The following is a 15,902-nucleotide window of genomic DNA, read 5'->3' as shown; positions in this document are numbered from 1 at the left end:
GAGCAACACTATAGCAGAAAATATCTCAGACACATCAAAAAAACCACCAGCAGCTATTGCTACATTACAGAATCATCTAGGTTGGAAAAGACCTTGAAGATCATCTAGTCCAACCATTAACCTAACACTGACCGTTCTCAACTACACCATATCCCTCAGCGCTATGTCAACCCTACTCTTAAACACCTCCAGGGATGGGGACTCCACCACTGCCCTGGGCAGCCCATTCCAACACCTAACAACCCATTCTGTAAAGAAATACTTCCTAATATCCAGTCTAAACCTTCCCTGGCGCAACTTCTCCTCTTCTCCTCCCTCTTCTACCACTTGTTACTTCATTAAAGGTGCAGCCTCACCAGTGCCGAGTACAGGGGTAAGATCACTTCCCTGTCCCTGCTGGCCACGCTATTGCTGATACAAGCCAGGATGGCATTGGCCTTCTTGGCCACCTGGGCACACTGCTGGCTCATGTTCAGCTGGCTGTCAGTCAACACCCCCAGGTCCCTCTCTGACTGGCAGCTCTCCAGCCACTCCTCCCCAAGCCTGTAGCGCTGCTGGGGGTTGTTGTGGCCCAAGTGCAGCACCCGGCATTTGGCCTTATTGAAACTCCTCCAGTTGGCCTTAGCCCATCACTCCAGCCTGTCCAGGTCTCTCTGCAGAGCCTCCCTACCCTCAAGCAGATCAACACTCCCACCCAACTTGGTGTCATCTGCAAACTTACTGAGGGTGCACTCGATCCCCTCGTCTAGATCATCAATAAAGATGTTAAACAGGAGTGGTCCCAAAACCGAGCCCTGGGGGACACCACTCGTGACCAGCCGCCAACTGGATTTAACTCCGTTCACCACAACTCTTTGGGCCCGGCCATCCAGACAGTCTTTTATCCAGCAAAGTGTGTGCCCATCCAAGCCATGAGCAGCCAGTTTTGCCAGGAGAATGCTGTGGGAAACAGTGTCAAAGGCCTCACTGAAGTCAAGGTAGACAACATCCACAGCCTTTCCCTCATCCAATAAGCAGGTCACCCTGTTGTAGAAGGAGATCAGGTTTGTCAAGCAGGACCTGCCTTTCATAAACCCATGCTGACTGGGCCTGATCATCTGGTTGTCCCATACATGTTGTATGATGGTACTCAGGATGAGCTGCTCCATCAGCTTCCTGGGCACTGAAGGCAAGCTGACAGGCCTGTAATTTCCCGGACCATTCTTCCAGTCCTTCTTTTATATGGGTGTCACATTGGCTGATTTCCAATCAGTTGGGACCTCCTGGTCAGCCAGGACTGCTGGTAAATTATGGAAAGCTGCTCCTTCAGCACCCTCGGGTGTATCTCATCTGGTCCCATAGACTTGTGTGTGTCTATGTCAGTAGGTCACTATCTCCTCCTGGATTGCGGGGGGGTCGTTCTCCCAGTCTCTGTCTTCTGGCTGAGGAGGCTGGATTCCCTCAGTACAACTGAGGCAAAGAAGGCATTAAGCACCTCAGCCTTTTCCTCATCACTTGTTGCCATGTTTCCTCCTGTGTCTAGCAGGGGATGGAGGCTTCCCTGGTCTTCTTTTGTTGTTGATGTACTTACAGAAACATTTCTTGTTATCCTTGATTGCTGAAACCAGATTAATTCCTAGCTGGGCTTTAGACCTCCTGATTTCCGCCCTGCATAGCCTCACAGCATCTTTGTAATCATTGTGACTCACTGGCCCCTTCTTCCAAAGGCTGTAAACTCTCCTTTTCTCCCCGAGTTGTAGCCAAAGCTCCCTGTTCAGCCAGGGTGGTCTTCTCTGCTGCCGGCTTCTCTTACAGCACCTGGGGACAGCCTGCTCCTGAGCCATTAAGGCTTCCTTCTTGAAGACCGCCCAGCCTTCCTGGACCCCTATACCCATCAGGATTGTCTCCCAAGGGATCCTGTCAAGCAGGTGCCTAAACAAGTCAAAGTCAGCCCTTTGGAAGTCCAGGATATCAGTTCTGCTGCCCCCTCTCCTGGCCTCTCTAAGAATAGAGAACTCTATTATTTCATGATCACTGTGCCCTAGTCAGTCTCCAACCACCACATCATCCACCAGCCCTTCTCTGTTCACAATTATTTGCCATGCTGCAACATTACCATTCCAGAGGGGTAGTCTAAGCAACTTTGGGTAACTACTATATGTGTGCTTTGCTTCATATTAGTTAAGGCACTAGAGAAATTATTAAAACAACATCTGTATCAGTATGACCACAAAACAAAATAAATTCTCTTTGAAGGCTACCATGGCATTTTGGTTGACCTTCTTTATATGTGACAAAGGTACATGGTATCAGGAGATACAGCAGCTTGGATGAAAGAGCAAATTTATACAGCATAGAAGCCAAATCAAATGTCTAGTCAGTTGAAAACTTTTGAATGCCTGCTTCAGCCTGGATCAAGCCCTGACTAGATATGGTTATAACCCTGCCAAATCTAGTGGTATACTTAGGCAGAGTTCCAAAGGACTAAGAGTTCAGAGCTCAAGAGGATCAGTCTATGCTGAGAACTACAAGGTTTAGCTCTTTACTGACCATAATGGTATTTTAAAAATCGATTGTGTTGCCTTTCATTCCCAATTCTGTTTGGCATAGAAATGACGGGATATGTAACTAAAAGGTGGTTTCATCCCCTTTCAATCAGATCATGGCACTCACTAAACAAGTTTTCTACTGCTGATCACATTCAGCACCAGAAGTACGAGTCATGGATGCTTGAACTTTTTTTTTCCATCAAGAAACTAAAAATGTCATTTACCTACAAACATAAGCAGCTTGCATAACTCACAGTAACTTTTCATCTTTAAAAACTAAGCTGTTTATAAAGATCAGAAAAGAATTTAAAGATCATGTGGGAGTTTTTATTTATAGGCTGAAACACAGCTGATTTTTTTTTTCATTTTTTTAGACTGAGTTTCTAGAGCCAGTCTGGATTCACAGGGAAATCAAGTGAACATTCATAAAGAGGTTATAGTGTTGTCTGTGAAACTAAGAAATGTTGCTTTAAAACTTCTGGAATCTGCATCATCCATGGGACATGTGTTGACTCTAGTCATGAAAGATGAGAGCTGTAACTGATGCTTTAATGGTGTTGCACCAGTAACAGGGACTATGTTTCAAAATCTGACACCTCAGTATCAAATGTACGGAAGCACTTACAAAGTATGACTGGATCATTCATCTGCCCGGCATGGAGAAATGATAGAAGATGAGTTACTAGGAAAGGAAATCCCTTTGCCACACATCCAATTACCATCAGGTAATATTTCCACCTGTACTTCACAGATGACATTGCCTCTTCAAATCACCCAGCTGGGCTTTCAGTCTTGTTTAGAAACCCAAGAAAAAGAAAACTTTGCCCTTCACTGAACTTGGGAAGTGCTTTTTAAAAGTGCAATGGGTTTATGCACCTGTTAGGTCTGAAACAGGTGGGTATCATACAGCCAAGTATGGAAAGGCTGCTCATTAGAGGCAGAGCACTTCACAGGGAAAGTGTCATCATTCTCATTTCAAGAGACCCACTTTAAGAAATGGTTAATAAATGCTTTTCTTAGCTAGTAAGTCTGAAAGAGCAAAACTGAGTATCTCAGGACTGGGAGATGCTTAGGCATGTTCTCCTTATCCATCTTCTTTTTACGACCACCTTGTTTCAGGTGATGCTGCCCAGAGAACAAATTCAGACTCATTCTTTTCTTAGAACAGGGCTGCCTGTATGCCATCCCCTCTCTCCACGTCCTCTGATTCATTCTGCAGGCTAGGTGTGCCAGCGGCTGCACTGCTATTGCTGGAAGTGCAAAATATCCTGGACTTACCAAGAACCAACAGCTGGGAGCTTTCAGTTACCTCCCCACGAAGATTGGCTGCCTTGCAGGAGTACAAGCCCTGATCTGACAGAGAAACATTTGCAATTAACAGCAACCCATCATGAAGATGGTGAGCAGAGGACAGCTTGACCTTGTTCTTAAACCAAGTAACTTCTGCTTCAGGAACACCTGGAAAAACATTGACAAAACGTAACACAAGTAAGATATAGTGGTTGTTAAACAGCGTTGTGGTTGCTACAGGCAAAACTGTTAAGATAGAACAATTCAAATAAGATTTGTAATATGATTTCCAAGTGACTTTTTTTGCAGTTCAGAAGTGTTTAGTCAAGTCTTTCGCATTGCCTGCCTTTATGTTTCTTAGATCCCTCTGAGATGGAGCAGGAGATTTAGAACTGAATTGAAGTCTTCCCTTTAAGTGTCCCAGAACTGTATAAGTGAATTCTGACATCATCACTTTTAAAAGCAAGCCTCTATTAGATCAGAACAAAGGTTAATGTAGCCTAGTATCCTGTCTCTGGAAGAAGTCATAAGCTGGTGCCTCTCCCAGCCTCCCACTAGTTTCAGCTCAGGAACTTTCTGAGACAAAAGTAGTTTCTGTGCACTTAGGAGCCTTCCATGGAGTCTTCTGACATTTTGCAAACAATTAGCATTTACATCTTCAGAAAAGCAGTTTCACTGGTCTCACCACGAGTCTTCAGACAACAGATTGTTACAGATTCGTAACCCACTATAGGAAGAATTTCTTCCTTTTATGTGCTTGGATCTAAGGTCCAATTATCTCTGTTGTGTACTCTGTTGTAGGAATGGGTTTTGATGTGTAGCTGCCAAGAGCTCTAGTCTTGCAGTAGATAATAGTTCCTTGGCATAGGGATTTCTACCTTGATTTAAATGCATACCAGATCAGGTATTTAGCATCACCGACTACTTAACAATTGGTTTATGTGAAATAGTATTGGAAGTCTCAGTAGATGGAACAGACCTATGGAGCTGTGCCTGGAAGGAAATGATACTGTGTGGACACATGGCTGTAAGGACTAAACACATAACTAATCCTGGTAACTGCTGGAGTGCATGCTCTCCCATCTGTGGTACCCTCTGTATGTGGAAGGCAGTTAATCTCTTTCAGACGAACATGCAGTTTCCTTGTGTTTACTGTAGATTAAGGTCATGTGTACAGGCAGTTATTCTTAAGTATCTACTGTCCACTTAAATCCTTCCTTGCCTTATGTCACAGCAACATGTTCCTCTGCCCACTGTCAGTACCTTTCTGGTTCTGCCTCCATGTCAAAAACCAAAACCCACTCTGTTTGTCAATTCTGTGGCCTTGGAATCAGAAGTACCTCACTCGGGCTGTGCTCACTGAGCATGAACACCCACTTGTCTGTATTCATAGTGACTGTCTGACTGCAGGTGCCTCATTAAGCATGTGCAGATGGAAGTGGGAAAGGGAGATTTTCCCTGTTCTTCCATATCAAAGCATTGTGACCTTTTTTCCACCTCTCCTGGAGCCACCTGGTGACTTTGCCAAGACATCTAGAATGAGTATATGTCTGAGCTTGGCAGCCAGGAAGGAAAGCTGAAGCCCTGTAAGGGCAAAGGGTCTTGTCCACATTCAGAAAGTAGCAGGAAGCAGGCTCTAAAAGACTGCAGGTTTTTTCTCACCCTTTGTCTGAGGGTAAATAGCATACACATGCTGATCTGGACCCTTCATGGCATATCCAGAGAACTAATCTTTCTTGTCTGTGATGTTCTTTTCCAAAGGCTTACCCCTGTGTTGCTACCACTCAGCTTTTTTTAAAAGGATGGGCTCTTGGTCTGTTTCTGCCCATCCCCTCTGGGATAGGACCAGTGCACAGCTCTGCATCTGGCTGCTACTCTTTCACCTATGTGGCATGGGTGGGCCGACCACCACTTAAAACCTCACTCTGATTTTTTCCAGAGCATCCAGGCAGAGTCCTAAGGGAAGTTCAGTCAACTGCTGGATAGCAAACAACCCCAAACCTTGAGCTTATTCAAGCTTGTGTGTTTATTGTGGGGAAAAGAAGTTTGAGAGGTGAGCTCTGGAGAGCAAAGGAGAGAAAATGGAGACTCTTCCAGTTCTGCAGTCCCTGAGGTGGAAAAACATTCACATCCCAGCACTTGTCCTCCCAATGCCACCCTAGTGAAGGGATGATCCATTCTTTCTTGCTAGTTACAGTGCACAGGTTTTCACATTACAGCTATTGCTGAACTTAGGCATGGAAGTATCAAGAAATGCACCTCAGAGATAAACAATCGCAAGATTATAAAATTACAAAGATTTGTCTAATTCCAACCAGAACTCCGTTTTGGAGACTAAAACTGGGTAGACTTTCCAAGTTTTTCTTGAAAATAAAGGAAGTTAAGTGCAAATAGTGGGAGAAAAGGAAGGGTAAAGAAAAAAGGAAAGGGACAATGTGGGTTTCATATGACCTCAGTCCTCAAATATAAATAAATATAAAAATTCTTGCAGATGGCTGCTCAGATAGTCTTAGTCCAGAAAGGCAGATTCCTCTTGTATACACTTCACTAGCAAAAGCAGCAACAAGAGGTTAAAGGTAAGGCCCATTACTGTTGAGTCTAGGAAAAGTGCACCATACCTACAAAATGCCCTACTCTGCAAAGTGTAGCTTCATTTTCCTTTGTGCTTCCACCTTTAGTGACACATATAAGCCTCAAGACTTAAGCCTCAAGACAGGAGGCAGACAGCACAGGGATGAGCACGTTCATCATTGTGCAGCATTGCCACAAGGGGTAGCAAGAGCATTTCAATCACTTGTGTTGGGTAATGGTGAATGATAGAGGACAGACGGCTGAGTGTGCCTTGCAGAAACAGAGAGACTGAAAGTCTGAGACGTGCCAGCTGGAAACAAAACTCACTTTACTGAGCCTGCAGGACGTTAGTGAATGGCTACCCAAGTCTATTCTTCTTCAGCTTTCCCCTCCATTGCGGTGCATGTATCCAGCACAAAAAGGCTACTTGGGGTAGGCAGCAAGCAGAACTGTGCGTGCCAATCAAGATAATTTTGCTAAACCAGGAGCTTTTCGGAAAAAGAAGCATAGCAATACAGGGATCTAGCAGTGGTGACTTGTTTCTAATGCCACAACATTCTTGAAATAGTGACTTGCATGTCAGAATCTGGTATAGCTGATGAACGATTATGGGTCATAAAACAAGTCAAGAACTAGAAAAGTATAACCTCCAGCATATAGATGAAATACAGAGGAAACAAATGTTTAGGAGAGTTGTAAAAGCTGCAAGCTGAAACATCAGAAAGAGAAGGATATACAGGGCAGGATGGTAATATATTTTAAGTCACTCTTTCAAACCTGTTCTGACTCAACAGTGATTAATGACACATGACATTTTGCAGGCAGGTGACTCTGTTAGAAGTCTTATGGCCTGAAGAAAACCATGGATAAATGCCCTAAGAAATAGATTTTTAAAACTGATTCCTCCTTTCATGTCCAACTGTATTTTCAGTAACAGCTTGGCCCAGACTGTTTGAGGCTCTGATATCCGAATGAAAAGTGCTGAAGTCAACAGAAAGCTTCTTAGTGATACTGATGTGAACCAAATTGCTCCCACATCCCATTTGGAAATGAAATTGCTCACAGCAATCAAATTGCCCACACCAGAAATACTGCTGGCTTTCTGAAGTTTGAAGAAAATCCTCCAGCTGGAAGCCAGAGGCATCTGCAAGACTCCTGAGTGACTTTGGGTGGGAGTTACCTTATGATTAATTTTGAAGAAATCTAGGACTGACCACAATATGTTTAAAAAAAAATCTTTCACCTCTATAGACAAAGTGGTGATGTTATGTCAAGTGAAATAAGGCTGATTTTCAAGCTTGAACAAAACCACACCACCATCCTTCTGGTACCAAAATAGAGAGTTTCATCCTGACATAATTCATATCAGAGCCAATTAAACTCTAATGCATCCAGAACGATTTTGTTTTACCTTGTCCTGTCTTACATCTAATATCTATAGATTTCAGCTCAGAACACAGATTTTGACAGTGCTTATGCCTTTCCTAAGAAGTTAAAGAGCAATATAAAATTATTCCCTAGGTAATGTTCTCTTTCATTATCTCTTGTTTTTAAGAAAACTTCTCCAGGCTTATCAACACCTGTCAGCAGCAAGAGCAGCTTTAGGAAATGTCATAACTGATCCTTATACTTAATTTTTCTCTTATAAATATTTATTCTGCTGTCCTGCTGACTCTCAGTGAAGATGTGTCCTTACATGGGTCAAGACATCAAGATCCAATACATGCATGGTCCTATACTACAGACTATAAGCACAGTGATATCAACAGAGTCTATTATGATGAGATTAACACACCAAATTCTGATTTGGAAAAACTACCAGTTGCAGTGCTGGCACAGGGCATCCTGAAATAACTAGAGGGAAAGTACTAGAGGAAAAAAGACCATACCTTTACAAAGCTGTGTGAAGAATTTTTGCATCTAGGTAAGTCTCCACATAATTTCTGGATATGTTTGCTTTCTAATTATGCTCACTTAATTCTCACACTCTAATTTCTTTTTATTATCAGATGTTATTGCATTAACCATTGCACATTAACTTACTATGACTTGATGGCCATTTCATTGTTAATGCCTTCTGGGAAACTCTGGCAACCTACATAGCTGTAAAGTTCATCTACTCTGAAGAAGTCACGAGGATATGACACGTTTGCAGACTGAAGCAATAGTGCGTGTTACTCTTCTCCTAAGATCATTCTAAGTAGAATGATCAAAAATATATTAAAAGGTTGGATAATCACAACTCTGATGCTAAAAAAAAAAAGAAGTGCTTATATTAGAAGGAAAATTATATTTACTGTCATGTACTTTAACAGGTTTTATGAGATGGTATATTTTCCAGGCATAATTCTGTTCCTGGATCTCTTCCCATATGTAGCTTTTAAAAAATTGCTGTTCAATTATTAACACTATTTGTATGAAAATAGGCTTCTAGTACTTATAAAAATATCTCTGCCCTCATTACTCTCTTATTCCCTGTGTAACATCACAGCTTGTGATTTATGTCTTTACCATAATTTCAACATGATTTTAATCTCTAGTGTCAAATATAGTTGACATTTGCTGTGGAGGCAGTAGCAGAAGATAAACACCCATGAAGAAAATTATGATTTAAGCAAATTTCTTCTGTATCACAGAAGAATCCAATATACAGTAATGCTACTAGGTATCAAAAAGCCTTCTTTTGGGAGAGAAGGAGTGGTTCTACTGTGACACTGCTAAAATTTTCCATTATGGATGTACATTGTCTTAGTAGACACGCTTCATAAAACTGCTAGAGATTATTCTCCTCTCAGAAAAGGCACTGAATCTGTGCCCCTGACCATATACAGCCACTTCCTGCTCTGTACATTATGTCTTTATACTGAAGGGAACTGGCTGTACTTCCTAAATCAGCAACCACTGTCTACATCTGTGGGGCCTCCCCATGTGCAGCTGAGAGAACCCAGAGAGAGAAATACAAAATAAGTTATGTTTGTATAATAACTCTTCCCTTTCACACACTGTCAGTGCAGGTGGCCATGGAGGGGCGTGAAGAAAAAGTGTACAGCTTTCATCTCCTTCTTCCTTGAAAGACACTGGACATCAGTCTAACTGCAAGAGGGTGTCTAGTGTCTGTGTTGAGAGGGCAACAGAATTACTGAATTTACTTCTTCATGAGCCACTAGGAAAAAAGATACTGTATTTTTCTTTCATTAATCCCACTGACAGTAGTTAATAAATTGTGACCCCCGACTAGTGTTTGCACAGCTATTGCATGCTTGACTAAAGGACAGACGACCAAATAGTGAAACTTGAGCCAAATACTCTTTTCACTTCAGAATTTGCATACGGGTGTGGTTGGTAGCACTTGAAGAAGGAAAACTGACAACCATTAAGTGCTTAGAGTGAGCAGGAAGTGTAAAAAAAGCAGGACATTTGTATATTTGCAGCGCAGATGCTTTTTTAGAGTGTCTAGCAGCTACCTCAGGTGACAAGAAGCTAAAGCAAGGGTCTAAGGGACTTCATACAAGCCTCCACCACAGATACCTGTGTAACACTCAACATGGCCCATTTTTTGTTTTATAAGCAGCTCCCTTCCCCTCCCATTCCCCATCATACTATGCACGAAAGCATAATGAATCAAAGGTCTGGCTGGCCCTGGGTCTTTAGAGATTTCCAAGGCTTCTCTCTTTTCCCATCCCTCCTCTCCATACCAACACCATTCCTAGCAACAGCTGTAGGACTGTAACACGCAGATAAGGTCAACATTTTTTGGTCATCATTGGAAAGAGGCAAACTGCTGTTGTAAGACTGAGGGACATTTAGTCTCTGGCTGGAAAACAGTTTCAGGGAGAACTCTGTTTCAGCAGAATTCCTCTGGATACCTGCACTCCCAAGACGAAAAAAGAAAAATCAGAAAAAGAGTGTGCTAACATGCTCTTAATTTGAAAAAAACAGAGTTTGACAGGAAAAGAAGGAACTAACTGGAGCAGACTTTGAAAACTCCATCAAGGAAGATATGAGTCAGTCCATGCTTGTATATTCTTACCAAACATTCCCAACAGGTAGGAATGCATATCAGTTTTGTTGTATTCACATCATACTGTGTATCTCTAACAAAGATGCCTAACAATATGTTGTATTGTCCCAGACCAACATTTTTAAGCCGCTACACTTTTTCTGTTGGTATTGATAAAAGGAGGACAAGAATTGATGGAAGCAATGAAGTTTGCCTGAGTTCTACACAAACCTTTCAGTTTCAGCTGCACCTGGAGACACCAATTTAGCAAAGAACCCCACAGAAATGTATAGTCAGAGGTCCCTGCATGGGAGACCAGGTAATTTCTCACCTGCGACCTGGCAGCTAATGGTAACATTTGCTCTCTGGATTGTTTTCACTGTGCTTCCAATATCAGCAGTGACAGCAGGCAATTCAGTGTTGATCACAGTAGCTCTTGATGCCTTTATCAGTGGCTTTCCTGTATAAAAGAAGCACCAGTTTATCAGACCAAGCACACTGGACTTGCATGGGACACATGGCCTGGGACATTCTGTGTGAAAGTACCTACACAGGACAGGTGAGTATGGGAAAATGCTGTCGTGTGAGGCCATCTGCTCTTTATAATATGAGAGTTTCAAGACATTCCATGGGAAAAACTGTCTTGGAAAAAGAAAAAGCACACTTAGAGCAGAGGGAGAATAGCGTTAAAGCCATACGGACACACATGAGAACCAGGTGAATAAACACCCATACAATTGGAGCTGCAGCAAGATGTTTGCCTGGTACTGCAACCAAAATACCACCCTTTGCCAAAGGCCAAACATGGGAGAAAGAAGCCTTTATGATGGTTACAGACATATTAATAGCACAGAAGTTTAGAGCAACATGCAAGTTGTTTCTACACATCGATCATGTTTTCTTTAACCTACAGTGGAAACACTGGGATTGGGAAAACCAGACCATAACCAGAAAGTTTTCTCATAATGTCTAGCGTTAAGAAGATAAGAGACATAAACAAGCTCCTTTCTGTCAGATAACCCATTTTGTTTTATTTAAACCCTGTAGTAACCCTAGTGTTAGGCATTAACATTGTTTAATAAAGACATCTGCTTTGCCTGCAGTGAACTTTTCAAAGTGTTTTCAGTGTGCTTCTAACATCAGTGACAGTGAGCAAGTGGGTCAAGGTGTTCCACTGCTGTTGTGCCTGTCTATGTGGGATTAGCTATGAAGTTATCCACCATTAGGGGCTTGAGGACCTTTCTGCAGCTCCCTCTGTAGGGGCACTGTAAAGGCATGCCTACATGAAACAACAGTTCAGACATACTGTGAAAGAGGGGAGTGAAGCAGCAGAACTGACAGAGCTGGGTTAAGACAGCCCCCTGTCCCAGCCAAAATGCTATGCAGTCAGGGTGTTGGCAGGAGGGGCAGAACATCACAACATTGCTTTAAGTGGTATGGTACTTGGGTGTTTTTGACTCATTGCTGTATTTTGAAACTTATTCAAAAATCTATAAACACATTTTTTTTTCCTCTAAATAAATGGTCAGATACAAAACAGGTTCAGATATCATTATCTGACTCCAGAAGCTATAGTTTTAGGCTAATGTCTACCACTGGCTTGCTTTGTGTGTTAATCTGGAGGTGACCAAGGAAGAAAAGATGGTGGTGAGAAAAAAAATTTGATTTCATTGAGCTCATATAGAGTCCTGAAAATTTAATTCAGCCCTAACTATAAATTGTTCCATATAGCTATATTTCCCAGGCTTTTAAAAGATGTCTTTCATCCTGTCATACCAGTTTGGGGTTTTTTTTGGTGTTTTAAAAATTTTTCTTTTGCTTTTAATGCCTAAGAATAGCAAATTAAAACATTACATTTTAGTGTTGAAATATCACCAAAAGTTTTGATGCTTTGTAGCAAAGCCTGAAGAAAAGAAAGAAAAATCCTCCAGCTATCCATCAGGCTTTTGTTTTCCTGATTGGTTTCCACAATCTCATCAAGAGATTAAAAATCTGTTAACTGTTCAACCCATAAATGAGTAGCAAACCACTGAGAAATATGGAAGCATATTCCACTGTCTTTATTTCCATGCATGTTTTAAAGTAACTGGAAAATTCTTCAATGAAATAAGCTTTCGGCCCCACTCCTGATTCCTCTAAAGATGGCCTCAAGCTTTCAATTTTTTTTGAAAAAGTACTGCCATTGTGCCAAAAACATTGTTGCTTTGTTCCAAAAACTGCTCAGTATCTCATTTTGATATTTATGGCCTCATTTTAGAAGATGTTCAGCTCTCTGCCTTGGATTTGAGATGGAAATGTATAGCAGCTCCCAAGTAGAGTTCGACTTGAGTCTGGGATGCATGAATGTTAATTAATCTAAAATGGTTAAACTACAGCCTTGATAATTAATTATAATGAAAAAGCTATTAGACTTCCTGTGCCACATGTATACCTAATGCTCAGTTCATTTTTCTATAGCTTCACACAAAATTGTCTCCACAAATTACACTGTACAAGAGTATCACTTTTAAACTCACTGGAGCAATACGGACAGAATAGCACCTTTGACTGATTATTTTTTTAACCTTATGTTCAGCTTCTTGCTGGTGCAACACAAGAGGTTTATTATAGAGTTGCTCCATATAAAACCCGATACTGTCTGCCCAGGATTCCTGATCTGCAGTAGTGTAAAAAGGATCAGTCTCTTTGTTTTTGCCTACATGTAATACGTAGCTCTAATGCAGATCTTCCTTTACCACTCTGGGGGATTCAGCTGTTCTACTCCTAAGGGACAGACAAGGTCTCTTTCCAGTTGGTTTACTGATCATCAGAGCTTCACTGCTGGCCATTGCTGCGTTCTTAGATTTTCTTTATGCTCCTCTTGCCTGAAATCTTCTCTGTGTTTAGAGTAAAAAATTCAAGCTCATCAACAGCTATTCCTTCCTCTAATCATACATGGATACACTGACAGCTGATGGTCACTGCCCGTACATTGGAGGCCTCCAAATGCTTCCACATTCTGGAGTAGTGAGAAGGAGAGGTCAATAAAGAAATCAATAAGCTTTCTAGCATTCCTCATGTGTTTCCTTTTGCCTTTGTGATTAATAGGTTCCTCCTTCTGTAAGACCTCTCTGCCTCATCACAGTCCTTAGCTGTCTCTTCTGTCCCTTCATCTTACTCAACAGCTCCTCATTCATGTTTATTGCTCTGTTCTTCTACTACTCCTGATGTGGTTGTGAGCCTGCTGACACTGCCTATCAATGAACCTTGAAGAAGCTGGATTCATGCACTTCCTCCCATTTCCCTTGACTTCTGTTTGGGTGAGTTTTCTTTAGAACTGAAATTTAAACTAACAAAGGATATTTAGTCTGCTTTAGAACTCAACCTTTACTAGAGAAATATAAACACAGAAGTCAATTTTTTGTGAACCTCTATTTGCCAGCAATTGAAACAGTGTTAGCCATGCTTGTGCCACAATGGATCAAATATGATACGGGGCTTGATCCTGCAAGGGGCTAGCTCTTCAGCTCTGGTATTTTTCAGGCTTGCCTAATGTACATCTGAATAAGTCCTTTGATCAGTCTGTTAGACTTGAAAAGATCAGCCATAAGCTTTAAAATGGAGCATAAAAATTGGGAATCTTGGACTGCACTGTGTATACAGGCTGTGAATAACCAGGATGAGCACTGTCTTGACAACACGTCAGATGCAGCAAGTGAGAAAAAACATTGATCTTTTGCAGAATCCCACAAATCTCATGAGCTCTGTGAAAGCTGGACTATGCCTCAGGATTTTCCAGAGTTCACACCCCGTGTTATCACCACTCTTTTACCCACTTTGCCCACCCAGCATCCACAACCATCTGTTCCCCCGCAAACAATTTCTGTCCAGAATCACACAAGTGGCAGGGACCATCCTGCAATCAGAGAGCATGAACTATTACCTGCTAGAGTGACAGCAATGGAAACAGAATCAGATCCCAGGGCATTGGATGCATTGCAAGCATAGAAACCCACATCAGCTTCTATGGGTGCCAGAATCTGCAAGGAATCATCAGGCTGAAGTAGCATTCTGGAGTAAAGAAGAAAGAAAGATGTAATAGTCTCTCAGTTTGTGTAAGCATGAATACATTTACTGGGATTTTTTCAGGTTTAGGTAATTTCTTTACAGTTCAGACCTTTAGGTTATATTTTTAAAATCTATTAAGAAATTTAAAGTCTTACATTGAGACTGTGAGCTGTGACTACTTAAATTAAATTTTAGTCTCATTCCCAGTTCTTCTACTGCTGATATGTGTATTAAGAGAAAGATTGCTGAGTACTTTGGACATCTGCCCATGGTTTGTGAAACCTCCTCCTCTGCTGTATCACTTCCTGTATGATGCTGAATGAGTTACCTAGTGTCTCTGCCTCCCAGTTCTGCAAAGTAGGAGTAGCAATAGTAAAGAAAAAGCCAAATTATTGCAAGGGAAAAATCATAAAACCTGCTGAAGCGAGGCAGAAAGAAGTGAACCACAGGCTCAGTCTCAAAGCCTGAAATAGTCTCCAAATTATTTGATTGGTGGGCAATTTGCACAAATTCAGCAGTCTTGTTGCTCCCCTAATAGTCAGTGAAGACAGAGAGGAATACTCAGCTCCTCCTTGGGCTGAACCAACTGCTTCTTTCCTCTGACAGTAAGACAAGCCTACCGTGATCTCAGTGTACTGCCCATGGTTAAATGGGATGAATATGGCCTTAGAGCTCTTATGAACTGCTTCTTTTCACGGTCTGGTTTTGCAGTGGTGTAACTCCATCAGGTCCTGACATATACCCATTTAACAAGAATTCAGTCCATGGGCTCTTGCCAATACTTATGTACCCTTATTTTCAGCACAGTGTATTTAATTACTATTGTTCCTTTCTCTTAATTTTTTAACTGAAACTGCTGATAAAACCTAATGATAAATTACTTTTCTTGTCAGCAACTTTCAGCAGTTGCTGTATGTAAACTCTTATTTGAGGCTGTGATTGACAGTGACAAGGGTGAAAGTGGGGGAGGGACATGCCTGTAAAACACATGCGATTGAAGTCTGCTCACAGATCCTGGAATTGATGCGTTTCTTTCCACTCCCACCCCACCAATGAAAACTGTTGTCTCATGAACCAAAAGGCAGCAGATACTTGATCTTGCACAACACTGTGGGTGGTAGATGTCTAAAACAAACCAGATTAGGGCCACCCATCAAAATCTATTATAGAAAAAAATCCAGAGTTAAAATTCTTTTTTGACCTTTTCCTGAGTAATAATTGTTATTAATAAAAGGAAAGAACTGCTTTTTGTCAACCAAGTTTTGCAAGTGCTTAGAAAAATGCCCATTTGCAAAACAAACATTAGTCATTTTTAAATTGCATCTTTGCTTGCACAGCAAAAAAACCCCCAATGGTTGAAAGAATTCCCTCCCCACTTCTGCTTTCAAGGATCTTTTCTTTCTTATCACCTAGTCATAAACAGGGCAGACTTCTAGTTAGCCACTGCTAACAGTGCTAGCATCTAA

At 41.6% G+C, this 15,902-nt stretch overlaps 1 protein-coding gene across 1 annotated transcript in view; it reads right to left on the bottom strand.

Annotated features, from left to right (window-relative positions):
- The window catches only part of ADAMTSL1 (ADAMTS like 1), a 215,875-nt gene that overhangs the window by 28,669 nt on the left and 171,304 nt on the right, over positions 1-15,902 (bottom strand). Inside the window, exons 20-22 of the mRNA XM_074855478.1 lie at positions 14,312-14,439; positions 10,721-10,849; positions 3,807-3,986 (exon numbers count right to left, since the gene is read on the bottom strand). Of these exons, the coding sequence (XP_074711579.1) occupies positions 3,807-3,986; positions 10,721-10,849; positions 14,312-14,439 (437 nt within the window). The remainder of the gene's footprint in view (positions 1-3,806; positions 3,987-10,720; positions 10,850-14,311; positions 14,440-15,902) is intronic.

The sequence above is a fragment of the Strix uralensis genome, chromosome Z (assembly GCF_047716275.1).
Source record: "Strix uralensis isolate ZFMK-TIS-50842 chromosome Z, bStrUra1, whole genome shotgun sequence".
Classification (NCBI taxonomy): Eukaryota; Metazoa; Chordata; class Aves; order Strigiformes; family Strigidae; genus Strix; species Strix uralensis.
Note: the sequence above shows the minus strand (reverse complement) of the source record. Positions and strands in the feature narration are given on the sequence as shown.